Below are 19,613 nucleotides of genomic sequence, written 5' to 3'. Positions count from 1 at the left end.
CTTGTTGAATAACAAGGAATAAATGGCGAGAGAGTAAACTGACGGGAGCAATGAAGTCTCACTGCATGGTGCAACTTCGAAAGAGACTTCTCTGAGTTGCCTCCACCCATGTGGGAGATGGGCTGCGGTGCTCAGGCAGTCTTGGAAGTGGCAAAGCATCCCTGCCCTCTCGTGAATGCAGATGCTTATTATTATTATTTGTATTTCCCAGCGACACAAAAGTCTGTCTGGATCTGAGTGAGAAACGACCCAGATTCTACTGGAGATCAATCGCCCGGCTCTGTGGCAGAATTCCTTAAACAGCACCTCTTGTCATTCTGCCGCTGTTCCCTGACAGAGCGAGTGCTAAACACATGTCAAGAGGGTTTTGACGGGTAACAATCTTGTGGAAGTTGAAAACCTTTAAGTTTCCGGAGCGAGCTGTCCTCCCTCCCGCACCCACCCCCCCTCCGGCTGCAACGGCGTCGATCACCAAGATCCCTCGGAGCTGAAAAAATTGAGCTGTCACTCAAGCTCCGCAGGAGGAGACGAAGCCAGTGAAAGGGAACAGGACCTGTCATTGTCTGCTCCCCCCCCTCTCTTATGTACGGGTGACCATCACAAGGTGGCAAAAGGCCTCAATCAATGCTGTTTGAGGAAAAGCAAGCAATGTACAGATTCACCTTAAAGCTCTCTTTTTATTCAGGCACCTGCATGTTGCTTTGGCATCTGTCTGTCTCAGGAGACAATGGAACCAGGGCCGCCTTACCCATGGGCACTAGGGGTGCGGGGCACCCGGGTGCTGGGCTCTCAGGGGTGCCAGGCCGAGAGTCCAGGGCTGAGATTTGGAGTCCGGGGATTGAAGAAAGCCAGGCCACTGCTGAGTGGAGCAGACCCCTTTGGAGCACCGCAGGCACTGAGGCAGCTGGCCTTCCCCCACCCTCTGTGGGGATTGTGTCGGTATTCAAGCCTGCCTCCAGTAGAAACTGGCCACTCTCTAGGCACCTGGCTTAAAACACCAGTTGACCTCCCTGTCTGCATTCCCGGCAAGACCCAGGCAAGGTCGCGATCGGCGATCCTCCTCATGCGCGAGGAGAACACACCACTCTTCCCTGCCCCCCCAGGGGCAGGGGAAAGAGATAGACAGAAACGTATTTACATGCCTTTATTTCTGTCTTTGCAGCGTTACAGAGAAACACGTCTGCTCTCTCCAAACTCCAACAGCAGAGAAACAAACCCCTCCCATACTTCCTGTACAGCTCATATTACACTGTGAGCTAATTCCGGTTCTTTGCACTGTGAAAAGACTGCCCCTTTGTTTCCCACGGAACAGTTCCAACATTCCCATTATGTTTTGCTTCTAAGCTAGCAGCAGCTCGCGGCCGCATTGCTCCTTTTCCGTGACAGATTGCTCCCCTCTCACAGCGGCATGGGAGAGAGTTGCATGCCCACCCCCAAAAAAGCTCCACAACTTGGGCCTGCCCCCCCCAAAAAAAATTGGGGGCGCTGCGAAGTTTTTTGTACCCCGGCGCCGCATATGCTAAAGACGGCCCTGAATGGAACAGTGCACCTTTGTGGGTGAAGTCAGACTGTTGAGGAGTTACAGCATCTGCTGTGGCTGTAGAAACCAATATGGGAGAGACATGTTTTGTTGCAGCTGGGGCAGAGGAAGGTACCCGGTTGCGCTGCTGCAGGTGCACCAGGGAGTTCCTTCTCTCTGTGCTCCTCCCAGCGCTCATTCCTCCTCTGGTCACCACTGGCTGTTTGCTGGCACTGCGGTCGTCTGCAAGGGATTCCCACATGGCAGGGTTGATGTCGCCAGACTTCATGTCACATTTATAAGCATCTTTGTAGTACAGAGTTGTTCTGCCAGCAGGCCTGGTGCCTGAAGCTCGTTCCACATGGAGCGTGTCCTTGGGGGGGTCTTGCCATATTTCATTGCGTGGACGTGGCCAAACCAACGTAGACATCATGGAGACAAGAGTGTGAACATGCCGGGAATGTGGATTTGGGAGACCACATCTTTGTTTAGGATTATCTCTGCTACGTGGTGCCCAACACTGGCTCCCGGTGGAGTACAGGATCAGGTTCAGGGTGCTGGTTTTAACCTTTAAAGCCCTATACGGCCTAGGACCCTTGTACCTACGGGACCGCCTCTCCTGGTATGTCCCACGGAGGACCTTATGGTCTTCAAACAAAACATCTTGGAGGTCCCGGGCCACAGGGAGGTTAGGCTGGCTTCAACCAGAGCCAGGGCCTTTTCAGCTGTGGCTCCGATCTGGTGGAACGCTCTGTCCCAAGAGACTAGGGCCCTGCGGGACTTGACATCTTTCCACAGGGCCTGCAAGACAGAGCTGTTCCACCAGGCCTTTGGCCAGGGCACAGCCTGACTCCCTCTCTCCTTCTGTAATCCTCATAGAACTCTAGCCCAATGGTTTCCATTCATTTGATTCCGAATTGATTTTAGAATGTATTTCAATTAATTGACTGTGGTTTTGTGTTAATTGTGCTATTTTTACTTTTGTTAGCCACTCTGAGCCCGGCTTTGGCTGGGGAGGGTGGGATATAAATAAATTATTATTATTATTATTATTATTATTATTATTATTGATGCAATGCACACGGAAGGTGTTGAGGTATCGCTCCTGATGATTATAAGTTGCCCACAACCCACTTCCATAAAGCCGCTTGCTCAACACACAAGCCTGGATGAGCGTCAAGTCCTCTGAGCTGCATGCAGAATGTAAGGAATATTTATACATGGTTTGTCACACGAAGCACAAGGACTAAGAACGTAAGAAGAACCTGCTGGCTGTTCTCACAGGGGCTGAACAGTTGCCTTTGGGAAACAGGGGAGCAGGATCCAAGCCCAATAGTCCTTTCCCCTCCAGCAATTTCCTCCTGGGGAGGCACAGGTGTAGACAGCTTGGCCAGTAGCCATCGGACGCCATCATTGCCTCCACCCCCCTGATCATGTGGGTTGCCCTTCAAACTATAAAATGAAGCCATTGATACTGATTTACAGCTTATTGCCACACTGCTAACAGCAGCAAAACAGTATCTGGCGGGGAAATGGGGAAATAAAGATTCCCCCCTACCGTGTTTAATTGGTTAAGAAAAATTTGGCAAAGTGCCTTAATGATAAAAAATTATGAGAGGAACACAATCACGAAAACAAATTAATGGAGAGGCAGGCCCTGTTTTCACATTTCTGGAATTCCAATGTAAATGATGATATTTATTTCCTTTCAATTTATTCACCATACTGTAGAGGGTGTTTGTTTGTTTGTTTGCTTGCTTGCTTGCCTTGCTATCTCCCCCCCCCCATTTCTTTTTATTATTTTCTTTTCTATTTCATTTGTATATAATGGTCTTGTCCACAAATTTAAATAATACCAGCAATGGGAAGTTCAAAGCAAACTTTCAGCTTTTCTGAAATTGCTGTCTCCCCTTTAAATTCATCTTGCAAATAGCCCCATTATTCTCCTGTCCCAGGCGGTCTGCGGTTACATGTGTCAGGACGCAACTCTGCTCTTTTGCAGCTAAGCAATGCACGAATCATTAAATGCCACGCCACCTTTTGTTCCAGGTCGCTCTCCTTCCCCTTTTAACTGGGGCTGAGTTCAGCATCTTTAATTCTCCATCCCAAGCCAAACTTATTGATTCCACTGGCACACTTAATGAAATGGAGACGACAAAGAGTCTTGCGGTATCTTAAAAACTAATGTGCTCATTGCCTTTCATGGACTACAGTTTATGCCATAGCAAAGGTGTTAGTCCTCAAGGGTGCATAAGATTCTTGGAGGAGAGGGCTCTTGATGGCTGCTAGCCAGTGTGGCTCGGCTCTGCCTCTGGAGTTGGAAACTGCAGGAAGGGAGAATTGCTGCTGTTCTCAAATCCACCATATTTTTCGCTCCATAAGACACACTTTTCCCCTCCTAAAAAGTAAGGGGAAATGTCTGTGCGTCTTATGGAGCGAATGTGTGGTCAGTCGCTGGCTCCCGTTCCAGCCCCTTGCCCAGGCCTCCACTGTTGAATGTTCTGCAGACGGAGGCTGTTTGTTTCCCAAGCGACATGTGACTAGCTGATTAGATTATCTGTTTGGAAACTGTAGAAACTGCTCCCTTTCCTTTCCTAAAGAAGCTGCAGAACTGTGAGTTGAACCCCATAAAAACAGGATTTTTTCCCTTTGCAAAATAAGCTCAGCAACTTTGAGCTGATCCTCAAAAAGGGGGCTTTTTCCCTTTGCAAAAGAAGCTGCACAACTTTGAGCTGATCCCCCAAAACTGTGACTTCCCCCTTTCCTCCTCTAAAAACTAGGTGCGTCTTATGGTCAGGTGCATCCTATGGTGTGAAAAATACGGTACTTGCGAGTTTGCCCCAATTATTTGGTTGTCCTCTAGGAGAACAGGAGGCTGGACATGACAGGCCGCTGGCCTGATCCAGGAGGGCTCATCTGACATTGTTGTCAAGCTCTACCTTTTTAATCATGTTTTTTTTTTTAATGATTAAACTGATTAATTTAGGAATGTCCTTTTGCATATTTGCCGCAAGACCTTTTGCTTCAACTAAAGTTGTTTTTAAAACAGTGGGCGGGGGGTGCAGAAACATAACTGAAAATCATTTTTAAAACAATCCCAAATTCATTGATTTAAATTGTTTTTTTATTATTCAATTTGTAAACCGCACTTCACCCGAATATCACAGGGCAATTCACAACAAATGAACTCCTGGTGCAAAGACCTTCTCATCTAGCTGGGAAAGCTTGTTGTGGGGGGGGCGGACGAAATTGGCTTCAATCGCTTCTGGGGGAAAAAGAGAGTGGGCTTTTATTGCTTTTTTGATCCGTTCTTCAGGACTCTATTGCCATTTTACATGTTGGAAGCAGCTCTGTGAGAGAACGGCCTTGAAAATCGGCCGTACGATCTCAAAACAAGCAAACAAATTTGCTCACTTACATCCTAATGAATAATGGAGAGTGGCCCACCCGTCTCCCTCTCGGGTCAAATGGAAGCTCTCTCTGCAAGCGAACCGTCTCGCGATGCAATTTCCCAGGGAAAGAAGCGATGTTTAAAGAGGCATCTCTGCTCTGGCTTCCTTGCACCTCGAGCGGTTTGTTCCCATCATCCAGGCTAGTGCAGGATGTCAAAGGAAATCAAGCCTCCGCACTGAGGTTGGGCAAAGGTTTGTTAAAAGACTCTGTTTATGAAGACAAGGCAATTGCCTCCACCAGCCAGACTTTGTTCTGAACTGATTGATAGGGTTTTCTCGCTACATACATAGAAATCGTAGAACCTTAGAGCTGGAATCTAGTCCAACCCCCTGCAAATGCAACTGTTTAATGTGGCATCGTAGTGCTTTCTTCTTATTATTACTATTCAAAATTATAACAAGACATATTATCCAAAAACATATCATCCTTGTTTTTTCCCCATTTTTCCTCCCTCCCCCCCCCCACAACCCCACCCCACCCCTGACTTCCCTCAGTTCCAGTCTTTGGTTTCTCTGAGACTGCTGTTTTCTGCATGTTACAAAGTTGTATAGATCCTCAAACTATTTAGCTGATTATTATCAATAAAAAGTTTGTGAATGTTTATTCAAAGCCAGCCAAGGAGTCCAGTTCGCTTTGTTGCGTCTTCAGATACTTCAGATACTTTGTAAAGGGTTCCCATTCATCCTTAAAGTCACAGTTATCCTTGTCCCGTAGCTTAAATGTCAGTTTTGCCAGTTCTGCACAGTCCATCATTTTTTCTTGCCATGATTCTTTAGTTGGAATTTCTTCAGTCTTCCATCCTTGTGCTACCAGAACTCTCGCGGCCGTTGTCACATACATGAAGATGTTTTTCAACTTTTTTGGCAGGTCTTTCCCTACAGTCCCCAACAAAAATGCCTCGGGGTTTTTAAACAAATGTTAAATGGAACATTTTCTTCAATTCGTTGTATATCATTTCCCCCCAAAATTTAATTACCTTACAATCCCACCACATATGATAAAATGAGGCATCGTAGTGCTTTCAATGCTTGGTGTGAATGTGGACGGTGGCTCTCCAGAAATTCAGGCAGCGGGTTTCTTTCTTTCCCAGCCATGCCGGGAGATGCCAGGGGACAGAGGCTGGAGCAATTGGCATGCAGACCACGACCCTTCGCCACTCCAAGCATGTCTTGGAACAGGTGCCGAGAGCGAAGGAACACCATTGGAATTGAGATTTGAGCAAATGAATGAAGGTCCGCATGTGATTCCCTAATTCTCCTGCCATGGCTGTGACCCACTGAGGTCAAAGGGGGGCAGCCATTCATGGGATATTCCCCATATGAACTGACCCAGACCCTAGGATGATCACCTGAGTCCCTTTGGCATGTGCTTCCCTCCATGGGAGGGTTGGAGGGTGACTACATCAGAACAGGGCCTTTTCAGTGGTGGCTCCTCATTCGCGGAATGAGGCTTTCCCTGGGATGCTTACCTGGCACCATCCTTCAAGTGCAAAAACATTCCTTTAAAACCAGGCCTTTCAATTTTAATTATCTGTGGTCTTTTAGAGTGGGTGGCCTGTTTCAACATACAGTATATCTTTTCCTGGTTATATACCGTATTTTTGGCTCTATATGACGCACCCGACCATAAGACGCATCTAGTTTTAGAGGAGGAAAACAAGAGAGAAAAATATTCTGAATCTGCGCAGCGCCTCTCCAGCGAAGCGAAGTCAGAACAGCAAGAGGGATCTTGCTATTCCTCCCATCGCCCTGAAGAGGCTTCGCGCGGCTATCCCAGAAGTCAGAACAGCAAGAGGGATTGCTGCTTTCACTGTGCAGTGATCCCTCTTGCTGTTCTGGCTTCAGCAATAGCTGTGCAGCCTGCATTTGCTCCATAAGACACACACACATTTCCCCTTACTTTTTAGGAGGGAAAAAGTGTGTCCTATAGAGCAAAAAAATACGGTAGTTTTCTTCCCCAAGTTGTTCTGTACTTCGTTTTCAGTTTCTGAGCCAAAAAGTAAGCAACCAATACAGGCATAGGCAAACTCGGCCCTCCAGATGTTTTGGGGCTACAACTCCCATCATCCCTAGCTAACAGGACTAGTGGTCAGGGATGATGGGAAATGTGGTCTCAAAACATCTGGAGGGCTGAGTTTGCCTATGCCTGAACTAATACATTTCATAAATAAACGTCTTTTTGGTTTTCTCAAGTTTTGCCGGGTTTTGCGCTGCTGATTTGCGTGTTTTGCTCATCTGGAACTCAGCAACCTTCTTGCCTCTTGCTTCTAGGCCGGACAGCAGCGCTGGTGGGAGCAGGAAATTGCTGTGAACCTGAAGATCCAGAAGGGAGAATTGATCACCTACAACCTGACAGAGCTGATCAAGCCTGAGGCTTACGAAGTCCGCCTGACCCCGGTCACCATATTCGGAGACGGAGACTCGACCATTCGCGTGATCAAATACAGCGGTAAGAATATTTGCTTCAATGTAGTAATTTCATAGAATCGTAGATTGTAAACAATCACCCCTCGAAGACTCAAAGCAGTTTTCAGAAAAGGCAAGACAATGAAGCCATCGGGAAAGGAAATAATTTAAATATTCCAAAGATAAAATCAGTGACAAACTAAAAAAAAAAAAAAACAGATTAAAATGTGCAGACAGCCCTGGAACTACGCCTTGCAAATTGCAGAGAGTTTCTTTGCAAGCACTGCATCGTAGGAAGGGAGGACTGGGTGACCCTATGGGGTCCCTAATTTGAGGATCTTGGGAAATGTGGCTCTTCAAAGCTTTAGACAATATCCCTCCCTCAACAAATGGTTTTTTTTTTCCTTTTGCAGCAATAGGACAGGAGGGTGTCTCGCCTCACAGTAATGGAACATTAGATTCCAGTAGCACTTTTAAAGCCAATTAATCGTATTAATAGAGCATAAACCTTTTGTCGGCTGAAACGTCCTCCTCCAAATGCCAGGAACGAAACTGTTATCAGCCGGTAACCAAAGGCAGTTAATTGAATGTTTACAATCTCCCTCTACCTCGTTTTTAAAGGGGGAATTTTCCACATTGTAAGTACATCATCATAAAAAAGGCTGTTTTTTAAGGCTGCTTTTTATAGCATGAGAGGAAGCCAAAACCCTTCACTAGGGCCTTAGCTAAGCCTGCCAAGCAGATCCATCATGCTTGCAGAACTTGGCTGCCCGCAGGATCATGTCCCAATAGCAGGAGGTGCTGCAGGGAGCCGGCAGCAGAGGAAGCGAGATGCTGTGAAGCCTGTTGTCTAGTCAAAGAGATACCTGCTCTCTTCTGGGAAACACAGCCAGATGGGCAGGGTATAAATAAATTATTATTATTATTATTATTATTATTATTATTATTATTCCTTGATCAGACCCAGCGGAGTCTTTAGTGTATGCGCCGCCAGGGTGCAAAGATCCACCCAGAGCCCCCAAGTCTGAGAAGCGCTGCTGTTGTGAATGACAAGCGCCGCTGCTGGTGCGGCGCATCTTTGGTAAATGAGCACACAAAGTCGAAAGTCCTTTAGTGAAACAGTAGGTATACATTTCGGTAACAACTGGGTATACAGTCATACCTCAGGTTACAGACGCTTCAGGTTGCGTTTTTTCAGGTTACGGACCCGCTGAAACCTGGAAGTACCAGAACAGGTTACTTCCAGGTTTCGGGGGCCGCGCATGCACAGACGTGCTAAATTGCGCTTTGTGCATGTGCAGAAGCGCCGAATTGCAACCCGCGTATGCGCAGATGCACTGCTGCGGGTTGTGAACGCTGCGGGTTGCGAACGTGCATCCCGCATGGATCACATTTGCAACCCGAGCATCCACTGTATATGTATTTTGTTTTTCTAGCTTGATCAAAATTACTTATTATTTCATAACAGGTAGATAGTTAAGAGCTTAGGCGGTTTCAGAGGTGGGCGCCGGGCACCCCCCAGAATTCAGCGCCTGGGTGCCCTGCACCCCTTGCACCCCCAGGTAAAGATGGCCCTGGTCAGACCCCACCTGGAATCCTGTGTCCAGTTTGGGGCACCACAACCTAAGAAGGATACTGGCAATCTGATAAGCTGGAAGGTGTGCAGAGGAGTGCAACCAAGATGATCCAGAGTCTGGAAACCAAGCCTTGTGGATCAAGATCCGACCCTGGCTGCAGAGGCCAGCCATCCTGGCCAGGAGCCATCAATTGTCCTCTCCTCCATGAATTTGTCCAAAGTTCTTTTTCAACCACCTAGGTTTGGTGGCTACCACTGCCTTCTCTGAGAGCGAGTTCAATAGTTTGCCTACGCCCTGGGTGAAGAAGTCCTTTAAAAAAAATCCATCCTGAATATTATCTCTGTTTGCAGGCACACACACATGTATGTATATACTTGGCTGGCTCTCCTGCGCGAAAAAAAGAGGGCAACATCTTTTTCAAAGAATGAGACATTTTGGCTTGTGCAAAGTGCCACACATGCAATTAGAAGTTTATTGAGAATATTAATAGTCTGATTCATGGCTCTTTGGCCGCAGGCTGGAAAGAGAGGAGTTGGGGGAGAGCGAAAGATTAGTCATGCTACCAACTGGGTTGTAAATTCTTCCTTAACTCCTGCATTCGTCTTGCTTTAACGTTTGAACTCCTGCGTGGTAAATGTTTACGATATCGCCTGCCTTCCTCTTGACTCACGGCTGCAAATGAGCCTGTTATCCAGGTATCGTCTGAGGCTATCTCCATGACAACGCCAAACACTCAAGGTGGACGCAATCAGATCTGCTCCGGAAATAAGCAGGAATAAGTGGATTACTTCATCCAGATTCTAATTATTATTTATCTGCATGCCACCGTTTTGCCAAAGCTGCTTTATGGTTAGGACAATGGTTTGCAGGGGGGACTGAGAGGAGAAATGAGAGCCGTCTTCAAATATCTCAAGGTCTGTCAGGTGGAAGATGGAGCAAGCTTGTTGCCTCCTGGTCTGGAGAGCAGGACTCGAACCAGTGACATCAAGTTACAAGAAAGGAGATTCAGAAGAACTTTCTGACAGCAAGAGCTCTTTGACAGTGAAATCATCTCCCTAGGAGGTGGTGGACTCTCCTTCCTTGGAGGTTTTTAAGCAGAGGTTGGGTGGCCATCTGTCATTTAGATGAGATTCCTGCATTGCAGGAAGTTAGACTAGATGCCCTCAGGTTTCCTTCCAACTGTACATTCCAATTATTCTATGATTTTATAGTTAGAAATAAGGAATAGTGGGGAGGAGCATTCAGGGATTGACTCTTATGCATTGGTGCACAACAAAGTTGCATCGTGACCACGTGGGATGTTCTAGGACAGGCACGTTCAACAGGTAGATCACGATCTACTGGTAGATTGCGGGGTGTTCCTGGTAGATCTCTGGTCCCTCAGGGATATCCTTCCCCCCAAGATTAAGGTCCACTATTTGACTGCAGATTCAGGACCCCAAGCTGTGTTTGGCCTTTGTCCATGGAATTTTCTTGGCAGGGATACTGGAGTGGCTTGCCGGCTCCAGGTGGATCACGTTTGGTCAAAACTCTCAACTATGACCTGTCCATCTTGGTTGGCCCTACATGTCATAGCTCATAGCTTCTCTGAGTTATTCAAGCCCCTTCACCACAGCAAGGCAATGATCCATGGGCTGCAAGAAGATCAAACCTCTCAATTCTGAAGGAAATCAGCCCTGAGTGCTCACTGGAAGGACAGATCCTGAAGCTGAGGCTCCAAGACTTTGGCCACCTCATGAGAAGAGAAGACTCCCTGGAAAAGACCCTGATGTTGGGAAAGATGGAGGGCACAAGGAGAAGGGGACGACAGAGGACGAGATGGTGGGATAGTGTTCTCGAAGCTACCAGCATGAGTTTAACCAAACTGCGGGAGGCAGTGGAAGACAGGAGTGCCTGGCGTAATCTGGTCCAGGGGGTCATGAAGAGGCGGACACAACTAAACAACAAGCTGTGTTTTACACAATTGACTTTTTATTATGTTCTGTGTATATCGCAATGCTCATTCAGTTCCATTCATTCATAGATTAAGTTCCATTCATTCATTTGCTTGCTAAGAACAGCTCAACAACTTTGATCCATCCATGGGTAGATCACTGCCAGTTTTTTTATACTGTGAGTAGATCGCAGTCTATTGGGAGTTGGACGTCCCTGTTTTAGGATGAGGTAGTTGCTCCTGCAGCTCCACTACCTTAGGGATGGGAGAGATAATCGATCCATTTCACACTGAAAGGCATATCTACGTAATTCGCACTTTCTGAGATGATGTGCCAGCTGAAACAAAGGCAAATTTCCAAATTTTCTCCTCTCTGAATTTTGCACTGCATATCCCCAGCCTAGTAATGTGCACAGAAATGCATATATTTGCATAGAAATGCACATATTAGTGAAACTGCCAAACCGAGAAGTGTCTGTTAGTGGAAATTGCTTTGCATTTTCTCCTCTCGACAAACCTGCGGAGTAAGCTGGTCTCAGAGGCAGTAACTGGCTTAAGGCCCTGCAGTGAGCTGCAAGGCTGAGGCTGAATTCGAACCTGGGTCTCTCTCAGGTCATAGCCCAGTGCTCTATCCACCACCCTGCACTGGTTTGTCACCGTCTCTCCCACCCATTCGGCGCCAGAACTTTCAGAAGGGACAGCGGAAGAATCACCGTGAGCTGCAGCTCCCCCCCACCTACATTTCCAGATTCTCTTTTCGCTGCCGTTCCCTGACATTCAAATAACTAACCAGCATGTTGGATTTGTTTCTGTGCTCCTGTCACTCACAGGGGAGGTGAGCCTTGTTTGCCAGCCCACCCGTTCCGCCCTGGCCGCCACACTGAGAACAATATGAATATTGCGCCATTCAAGGTCCGCCATTAATGATAGCTTCCCTGAAAGCCACAAAGTTTGGCGACAAAGCGAGTGTCGCTCAGCGCTGTCCCCCCCACAATTTGGGTTCATTTGGAGTCAGGAGAATGCCAAAAAAGGGAGAGAGAAAAGTGCGTTCCTCAGCAAATGAGAAGTAATTATGTTAGCAAACACGGAGAGGGCGATCTTGAATAATTGACTACGTTTTTCCCGTGGAAAATTACACAGGAAGCAAATTGCTGATTATTCTTCTTAGAGAAAGGAATGGGGTGGGGGAATAAAGGCAGTGCAGCTGAATCAAAGTGTTCTTTCAAAAGGGTTTTTGCTGAGTAAAATTTCAGACCAGGGTAGCACTCGAGTGCTCAGATCCATAACGGGCTCAGATCCACAAAGGCGGAAAGGTCAGCACTGGAGCCATTTTCATGGGCAGGTGAATGGGGGAAGATTTGGGTCAAACAAAAAGGAAGTCCTTCATGCAGTGCATAGCCAAACTTTGGAACTCCCTGCCACAGGAGACAGTAGCAGCCACCAACCTAAAGTAAAGGTAAAGGGACCCCTGACCATTAGGTCCAGTCGTGGCCGACTCTGGGGTTGCGGCGCTCATCTCGCTCTATAGGCCAAGGGAGCCAGCGTTTGTCCACAGACAATTTTTCTGGGTCGTGTGCCCAGCATGACTAAGCCGCTTCTGGCAAACCAGAGCAGCTCACGGAAACGCCGTTTACCTTCCCGCCGGAGTGGTACCTATTTATCTACTTGCACTTTGACGTGCTTTCAAACTGCTAGGTTGGCAGGAGCAGGGTCCGAGCAACAGGAGCTCACCCCGTTGCGGGGATTCAAACTGCCAACCTTCTGATCGGCAAGTCCTGGGCTCTGTGGTTTAACCCACAGCACCACCCGCGTCCCAGCCACCAACCTAGATGGCTTTAAAAGAGGATTGGACTGATTCATGGAGGAGAAAAGGGCTATCGGTGGCTCCAACCAGGATGAAGTCTATGCTCTGCCCTAAGAACTTGCTGAGTTAATCATTGGAGCTGGGAAGCAGGAAGGGGAGGTGTGGGGAAGTCAGGGAAAGTGGTTAAGAAACTAGGGACTTGAAATTATACGTGTCTGTTTTTGTGTTTGTATGTCTGTGTAGTGTATTGTTTGTGTTTGTGTAAATTATGAAAACCCAATAAAATTTTTATATATATATAAAAAAAGAAGTCTATGCTTTGCCTTCAGAGCTGGAGGCAGAAATGCTTCCGAATAGCCGTTTCTGGAAACCACAGGAGGAGAGGTTTTTCCTGTGCTCAGACTCTTCCTTTTTTTAAAAAAAGATATTTATTAAAGTTTCCATTTTTTTACAAACAAAAAGAAAAAAACAAACATAAAAATATTAAAAACACATAAATTTCACAACTTATTTTCTTGTAACTTATTTCCCCGACCTCCCCTTCTTGTATACCCAGTTTGAATTGTTTATACAGCAAATCCTTATCTCAACATCTGAAATTGTTGTAGCTTTAAATTCTTGCTTACAAAAAAGAAAGTCGTTTTGTCATAGTTGCAGCTTGAAACAACTTAGTTTCAATCCAACATCATTCAACATTCCTTAATTTTACAATGTTTTTGTAGATAGTCCTTAAATTTTTTCCAGTCTTCTTCTGCCGACTCTTCTCCCTGGTCACGGATTCTGCCAGTCATTTCTGCCAGTCCCATACAGTCAATCAGCTTCATCTGCCATTCTGTGCTCAGACTCTTCCTTTGGAATTCCACAGGCGTCTGGGTGGCCACCTTGAGAACAGGAAGCTGTGGCATCTATGGCACCATTTGAATGGCCTCGGTGTAAAATAAAATAAAAAAACAAGGAAAATAGATATGAAAAGGTGAAAGATATTATAAGATAACATAAAAAGAACAAAGTAATAATTACCACATTTTTTCGCTCCATAAGACGCACCTGACCATAAGACACACCTAGTTTTTAGAGGAGGAAAATAAGAAAAGAAATATTCTGAACGAAACAGTGGGTGTATGATTTTTGTGGTTCATGCTGTGGCCACAGACATGTGAATTTGGGGTGACCCAATTAAAAAATCCTGAGGATCCATGTGGATCCATGCTTTGTAACCATGTTTTTGCACCATTGTGGCCCCAGGCAACAGTGGGTGCATGATTTTTTTGGTGCAGGCTGTAGCCATGGACATGCTATGTGATCTGATGGTGAATTTGGGGTGACCCAATGCAAAAATCCTGAGGATCCATGGGCTTTTACCTCCCCCCTCCCAGGCAGCCTCCCCTAGCCTCCCTTATCTCTCTTTTGCTCCCCCTTTTCTTCTATTTTTCTCTCCTTATTGCTTTAGTCTTCCTGTTTCCCCCCTTGGCAAGTTTGCTGTCTTTACCTCCCCCCTCCCAGACAGCCTCCTTTATCTCTAGCGTCCCTTATCTCTCTCCCCAGAAACTATCAGTGGCTTTGTTTCAACACCCCTTTCCCTCTTTCAAAAAAAAAAGAAAGAAAGAAAGAAAGAAAGAAAAAAGCACGATCTGCTTTTTGCCCCTGGGCAATTCGGCTCCAGGGACCACGCATTTGCTCCATAAGATGCACAGACATTTCCCCTTACTTTTTTAGGAAGAAAAAAGTGTGTCTTGTGGCGCAAAAAATACGGTATATGTACAACAGATAGTAGAAATGGTAAATACACTTGGGGGGAGTGTATGACAGGAAGTCTTATGTACTTTAGTAAGAATGTATGGTGAAATGGACTAACTAAGATTGAACTGATTTTTATTTGTATACTTGGACATAATCATACACAGGAACGTTTTGTTATCAATTAATTTCAATAAAGCATGTGAAAGCTAAGAGAGAGAGAGAGAGAGAGAGAGAGAGAGCAGGAAGTTGGACTAGATGGGTCACTGGCCAAATGTAGCAGGTTCTTCTTCTGAAGAGTTGCCTGGGAGAAGACAGAGAATCCGAGGGAATGAGATGGGCTGGAGAAAGGAAGCAGAGGTCTTGCCTGCAAAGACCTCTTGGGCAAGCCACACATTTCTTTACACATTGCCTAGTCAAACTAGAGCACATGCTTCCAGAGGAGGCTGGGATGGGTACCACCTTGGGCGGCCTTGAAATCAGGAACGTACAAATTTGTGGAGGGGAAGGCTGTTGGTGGCTAGAGTTTCTGGGAAGTTGCAGGAGGGGAGGGTTGCATTCATGATCGGGTTTCAGGTTCTCCACAGGCATCTGGGTGGCTCTTGGCAGTTCTTATATGTTCTTTAGTCGTTTAGTCGTGTCCGACTCTTCGCGACCCCCTGGACCAGAGCACGCCAGGCCCTCCTCTCTTCCACTGCCTCCCGCAGTTTGGTCAAACTCATGCTGGTAGCTTCGAGAACACTGTCCCACCATCTCATCCTCTGTCGTCCCCTTCTCCTTGTGCCCTCCATCTTTCCCAACATCAGGGTCTTTTCCAGGGAGTCTTCTCTTCTCATGAGGTGGCCAAAGTATTGCAGCCTCAGCTTCACGATCTGCCCTTCCCGTGAGCACTCAGGGCTGACTTCCTTCAGAATACAGATAGGTAGCCGTGTTGGTCTGCCATAGTCAAAATAAAAAAATCCTTCCAGTAGCACCTAAAAGACCAACTAAGTTAGTTCTTGGTATGAGCTTTCGTGTGCATGCACACTTCTTCAGATACCAAGTGTTGTCTGACCAAGGCGTATCTGAAGAAGTGTGCATGCACACGAAAGCTCATACCAAGAACTAACTTAGTTGGTCTTTTAGGTGCTACTGGAAGGAATTTTTTATTTTTCCTTCAGAATGGAGAGGTTTGATCTTCTTGCAGTCCATGGGACTCTCAAGAGTCTCCTCCAGCACCAGAATTCAAAAGCATCCATTCTTCGGCGATCAGCCTTCTTGATGGTCCAGCTCTCACTTCCATACATCACTACTGGGAAAACCAGAGCTTTAATTATACAGACCTTTGTTGGCAAGGTGATGTCTCTGCTTTGCTTTTTAAGATGCTGACCCTCTTATATACACAATGCTTTTCAAACCTATTTCCATGAAACACAACAGGGATGGGGAATCTGTGGCCTTCCAGATGTTTTTGGAGTACAGCCCCCACCCTGCTAGACCATTGGCTATGGTTCCTGGGCCTAATGTGAGTTGGCATTTAACCACATCGAGTGGGAGCAAACGTTCCCCTATCCCTGAAGTAGGATGCAGAAGAACAAATGGGTTCCAGATATTCAGATCCGAGATCTTCCCTTCCTCTGTAGCCTTGGAGTCACATCACATCATTTATCTTTGTAATTATTTTATTATATTTTATTTATAAAATCCCTACGCCTTTGCAGGAACTTATTTATTTATTAAATCTCCTCCGACGTATCAGCAAGAGTCGGGCAGAGTGCCAGGATTTCCTGCCCCATTCCCTCCATCTCAGAAGTTGTTTTACTGAAACATGAAGATACGCTTACAAAATAAACCCACTTGAACCGGAGGCGAAATGTTCGTTGTAATGCATTTATGTCATACGAGTATTTATGTAATGCCTTTCACTCTACAGAAATAAGGCCAGTGCAAAGTTAATATAAAAAAAACTGGACAAAATTAAACTGACAAAACATAAAAAATGCAACATCAGAAATCCTGTTTTCTGTAGGTGGTTTTGTATGCACACCATTTAGATGTATGAAAAATTGAGGTCTTGAATAAATAAATGTAAATGCCTTAAATAAAACGAACTGAGAATGCAATTTAAGTGGATTTGGAAAGATAATTAGAGGGGCAGAGAATCAGCCACAAATTTCTCATCAGCATGTGCAGAAATTAATTAATTTTAGGATCTTCTCTCTCCTTTCCTTTCTAGCCCCAATGAATCCTCACCTACGTAAGTATTTGCAATAACTGGTTTCTGCATTAATTAGAATGAAATGTCAATAAAAATAATCTATGGTATGCTTAGGGAAGTTGCTTGCTTCTCTGTTTGCTAAGCAATTTGGACACCTCTTCAGATGTCATGACACAATTTTGCATGGTTGCCTCCTTAGATCAAGGGAGCAGCTTTTTGCCTATGTCGGGATGTGGTTGGGTGCCATTTTGAATCAAGATGGCAGACTGAACTTTTCAAAGCAGCACTGATTTTAACCAAATTTTGCATGATGGTTCTTGAGATCATGGGAACAGGTTTTCGTCCATGTTGGGATACAGTTAGATGCTGAACGGAACCTCTATAAAATATTGTATTTTAATATTCTGTTGGAAGCCGCCCAGATATTCTGGGAAACCCAGCCAGATGGGCGGGGTATAAATGTTGTTGTTGTTGTTGTTGTTGTTGTTCCCAAACAATGCTGGCACTACTATAGAGTTTGGTGCAACCTACAGCCTGATCCCATGCATGTTTACCTAGCTGTACGTCCTCCTGCATTCGATGGGTTTTGCAGCCCGATCCCAGGCAGGTTTCGTCCCATTGAATTCGGACGAATTTTCAGCTAAACCTACCTAGGGATGTTCTGCTCTGCTTTACAACCTCCACCCCATGCCCCACTTCCTTCCACCGCTGCTCCTTCCTGCCCCCACCAAGAAATCTTCTACATCAGGCATGTCCAACCGGTTGATTGCGATCTACCGGTTGATCGCTGGGTGCCCCTGGTCGATCCTGGTCGACTGCATGAACCAGATTGATTGCCCAACAACAATCAGTTGTTGGAAAGCTCAACAACTTTGGTCAATCTAATGCCATTTTTTTTTATAGTGGGAATAGATCGCAGTCTCTTGGGAGTTGGGCATGCCTGTTCTCTGTGTTCCTGCATGCAGGCAAAGGCTTTGCATGACCTCCCAGGCTGTCTACTCCTAGAGGTTGCCAGGGCTAAGGTCCAAAGTGGAGCCTTGTCTCAGGGTTGTCCACATTCAGCCTTCTTGAGAAGATGAGCTCCAAACGCCACACGGTTGTTGAAATCCTCTTTTTTTCATGCGAATGTGGTGTCCGTCTGTTGGCAGGAGAATTCCACTGCGGCTTTGAAGACGGCAACATTTGTTTGTTCACCCAAGACGAGAAGGACAACTTTGACTGGACGAGGCAAAACATTATCCTCCGGGACACCAAGTACACCCCAAACACAGGGCCCAGCGCTGACCGGTCAGGATCCAAGGAAGGTAAAGTTCATGTCTCGGCCTAAAGCTCAGGTTGGCTTTTGACCAAACACAAGAACTCATTCACTCTTCCATTTGTAATGTGTTGGGTACCCTGGGTGATGAACTCTGTTGGGAGAGACACTAAGGGAATGTGTCCCTTGAGCATATTTATTTTATTTTATTTATTTTATTTTATTTCTATACCGCCCTATACCTGGAGGTCTCAGGGTGGTTCACAACAAGACAACAACATATAAAATCAAACCAAAATCAATAACCCAATAAACACCCTTCTCAAAAAAGTGCCACATTCTAAAACGGTGTTGGATGTCAATAAGATCAACCAAAGGCCTGGTTAAAAAGGAACGTTTTTGCCTGGCGCCTAAAGGTGTATAATGAAGGCGCCAGGCAAACTTCCCTGGGGAGAGCATTGCACAGACAGGGAGCCACTGCAGAGAAGGCCCCATTCTCATGTTGCCACCCTCCGGACCTCTCGAGGAGGAGGGAAACGAAGAGGGGCCTCAAACCGTCTTGCTCTGGTGAGCAAACTGGCCATTGAATTCTGCACCAGCTGAAGTTTCCGAACCGCCTTCAGGGGCAGCCCTACATATAACATATTGCAGTAATCTAACCTTGAGGTTATCTTATGTGCTGGACATCTCTGGGAAGGATGCTACCATTTGAGCCAGGAACTTTTAAGTCTAATATGTCCTGATTGCACATTTATAGGAAGTTGCAATTGGCCTTTGGGACCTGAGAGGTGAGGGGGTAACAGGGGGACCCTGGAAGTGGCAATTTAAAACTCCTGCTAAGTGACTCAAAACTAGCAGAGGCTTGACAACCATATGTCAGGAGTGCTCTGATGGTGTTTCCTGCTTGGCAGGGGGTTGGACTCGATGGCCCTTGTGGTCTCTTCCAACTCTATGATTCTATGATTCTATGATAGACATTGGGAATCTGGCGTCATTTCATGCTCACCCATCATGTTAAGAATTTATCGAAAATTGACATACAGTGGTACCTCAGCTTAAGTACTTAATTCGTTCCGGAGGTCCGTTCTTAACCTGAAACTGTTCTTAACCTGAAGCACCACTTTAGCTAATGGGGCCTCCCACTGCTGCCGCACCGCTGGAGCACGATTTCTGTTCTCATCCTGAAGCAAAGTTCTTAACCTGAAGCACTATTTCTAGGTTAGCGGAGTCTGTAACCTGAAGCGTATGTAACCTGAGGTACCACTGTAGTTGTTAAATGTGGCCTCTAAGACCCTTGCTAAATCGTCATCATCACTTTTAATTTGTATACCGCCTTTCTATCTTACAATACTCAAGCTGAAGAAACAAAGAATGTGCACCTTATAACAATCTAATGCGATACAAAAAATGTGATAATAAAACATAGCTTTAAAATAAGCAACCTACATCAAATAAAGCAACATTCAACAATCATTAGAATAGTGTAGAATAATAATATCAGCATATAAAAATTAAAGAGAAACCCACTATAAATAAATAAATTACAATAAATAAATAAATTACAATAAATAATTTCAAATCTACAATCAATAAAACAACAGCCAGCCACAGTGCATAAAATAATACAATGCAAATTGAGAAGCAGAGACTGGAGGGTGGGGAAGGAGGCCTTGCCTGATGGAGTCTCTTTCAGGCCTTGGAAAGCTGGTAACATTGGATCAAATTCATCAGTT

At 45.8% G+C, this 19,613-nt stretch overlaps 1 protein-coding gene across 2 annotated transcripts in view; it reads left to right on the top strand.

Annotated features, from left to right (window-relative positions):
- Window positions 1–19,613, top strand: part of MDGA2 (MAM domain containing glycosylphosphatidylinositol anchor 2) — a 413,027-nt gene that overhangs the window by 377,998 nt on the left and 15,416 nt on the right. For both annotated transcript variants that reach the window (XM_082229872.1, XM_082229871.1), the window contains exons 11-13: window positions 7,243–7,420; window positions 16,644–16,664; window positions 17,774–17,929. In XM_082229872.1, the coding sequence (XP_082085998.1) occupies window positions 7,243–7,420; window positions 16,644–16,664; window positions 17,774–17,929 (355 nt within the window). The remainder of the gene's footprint in view (window positions 1–7,242; window positions 7,421–16,643; window positions 16,665–17,773; window positions 17,930–19,613) is intronic.

This window comes from Podarcis vaucheri (assembly GCF_965113315.1).
Source record: "Podarcis vaucheri genome assembly, chromosome: 1".
In the NCBI taxonomy this organism is placed as follows: Eukaryota; Metazoa; Chordata; class Lepidosauria; order Squamata; family Lacertidae; genus Podarcis; species Podarcis vaucheri.
The sequence above is the reverse complement of the archived record's forward strand: the minus strand, read 5'-3'. Positions and strand labels throughout refer to the sequence as shown.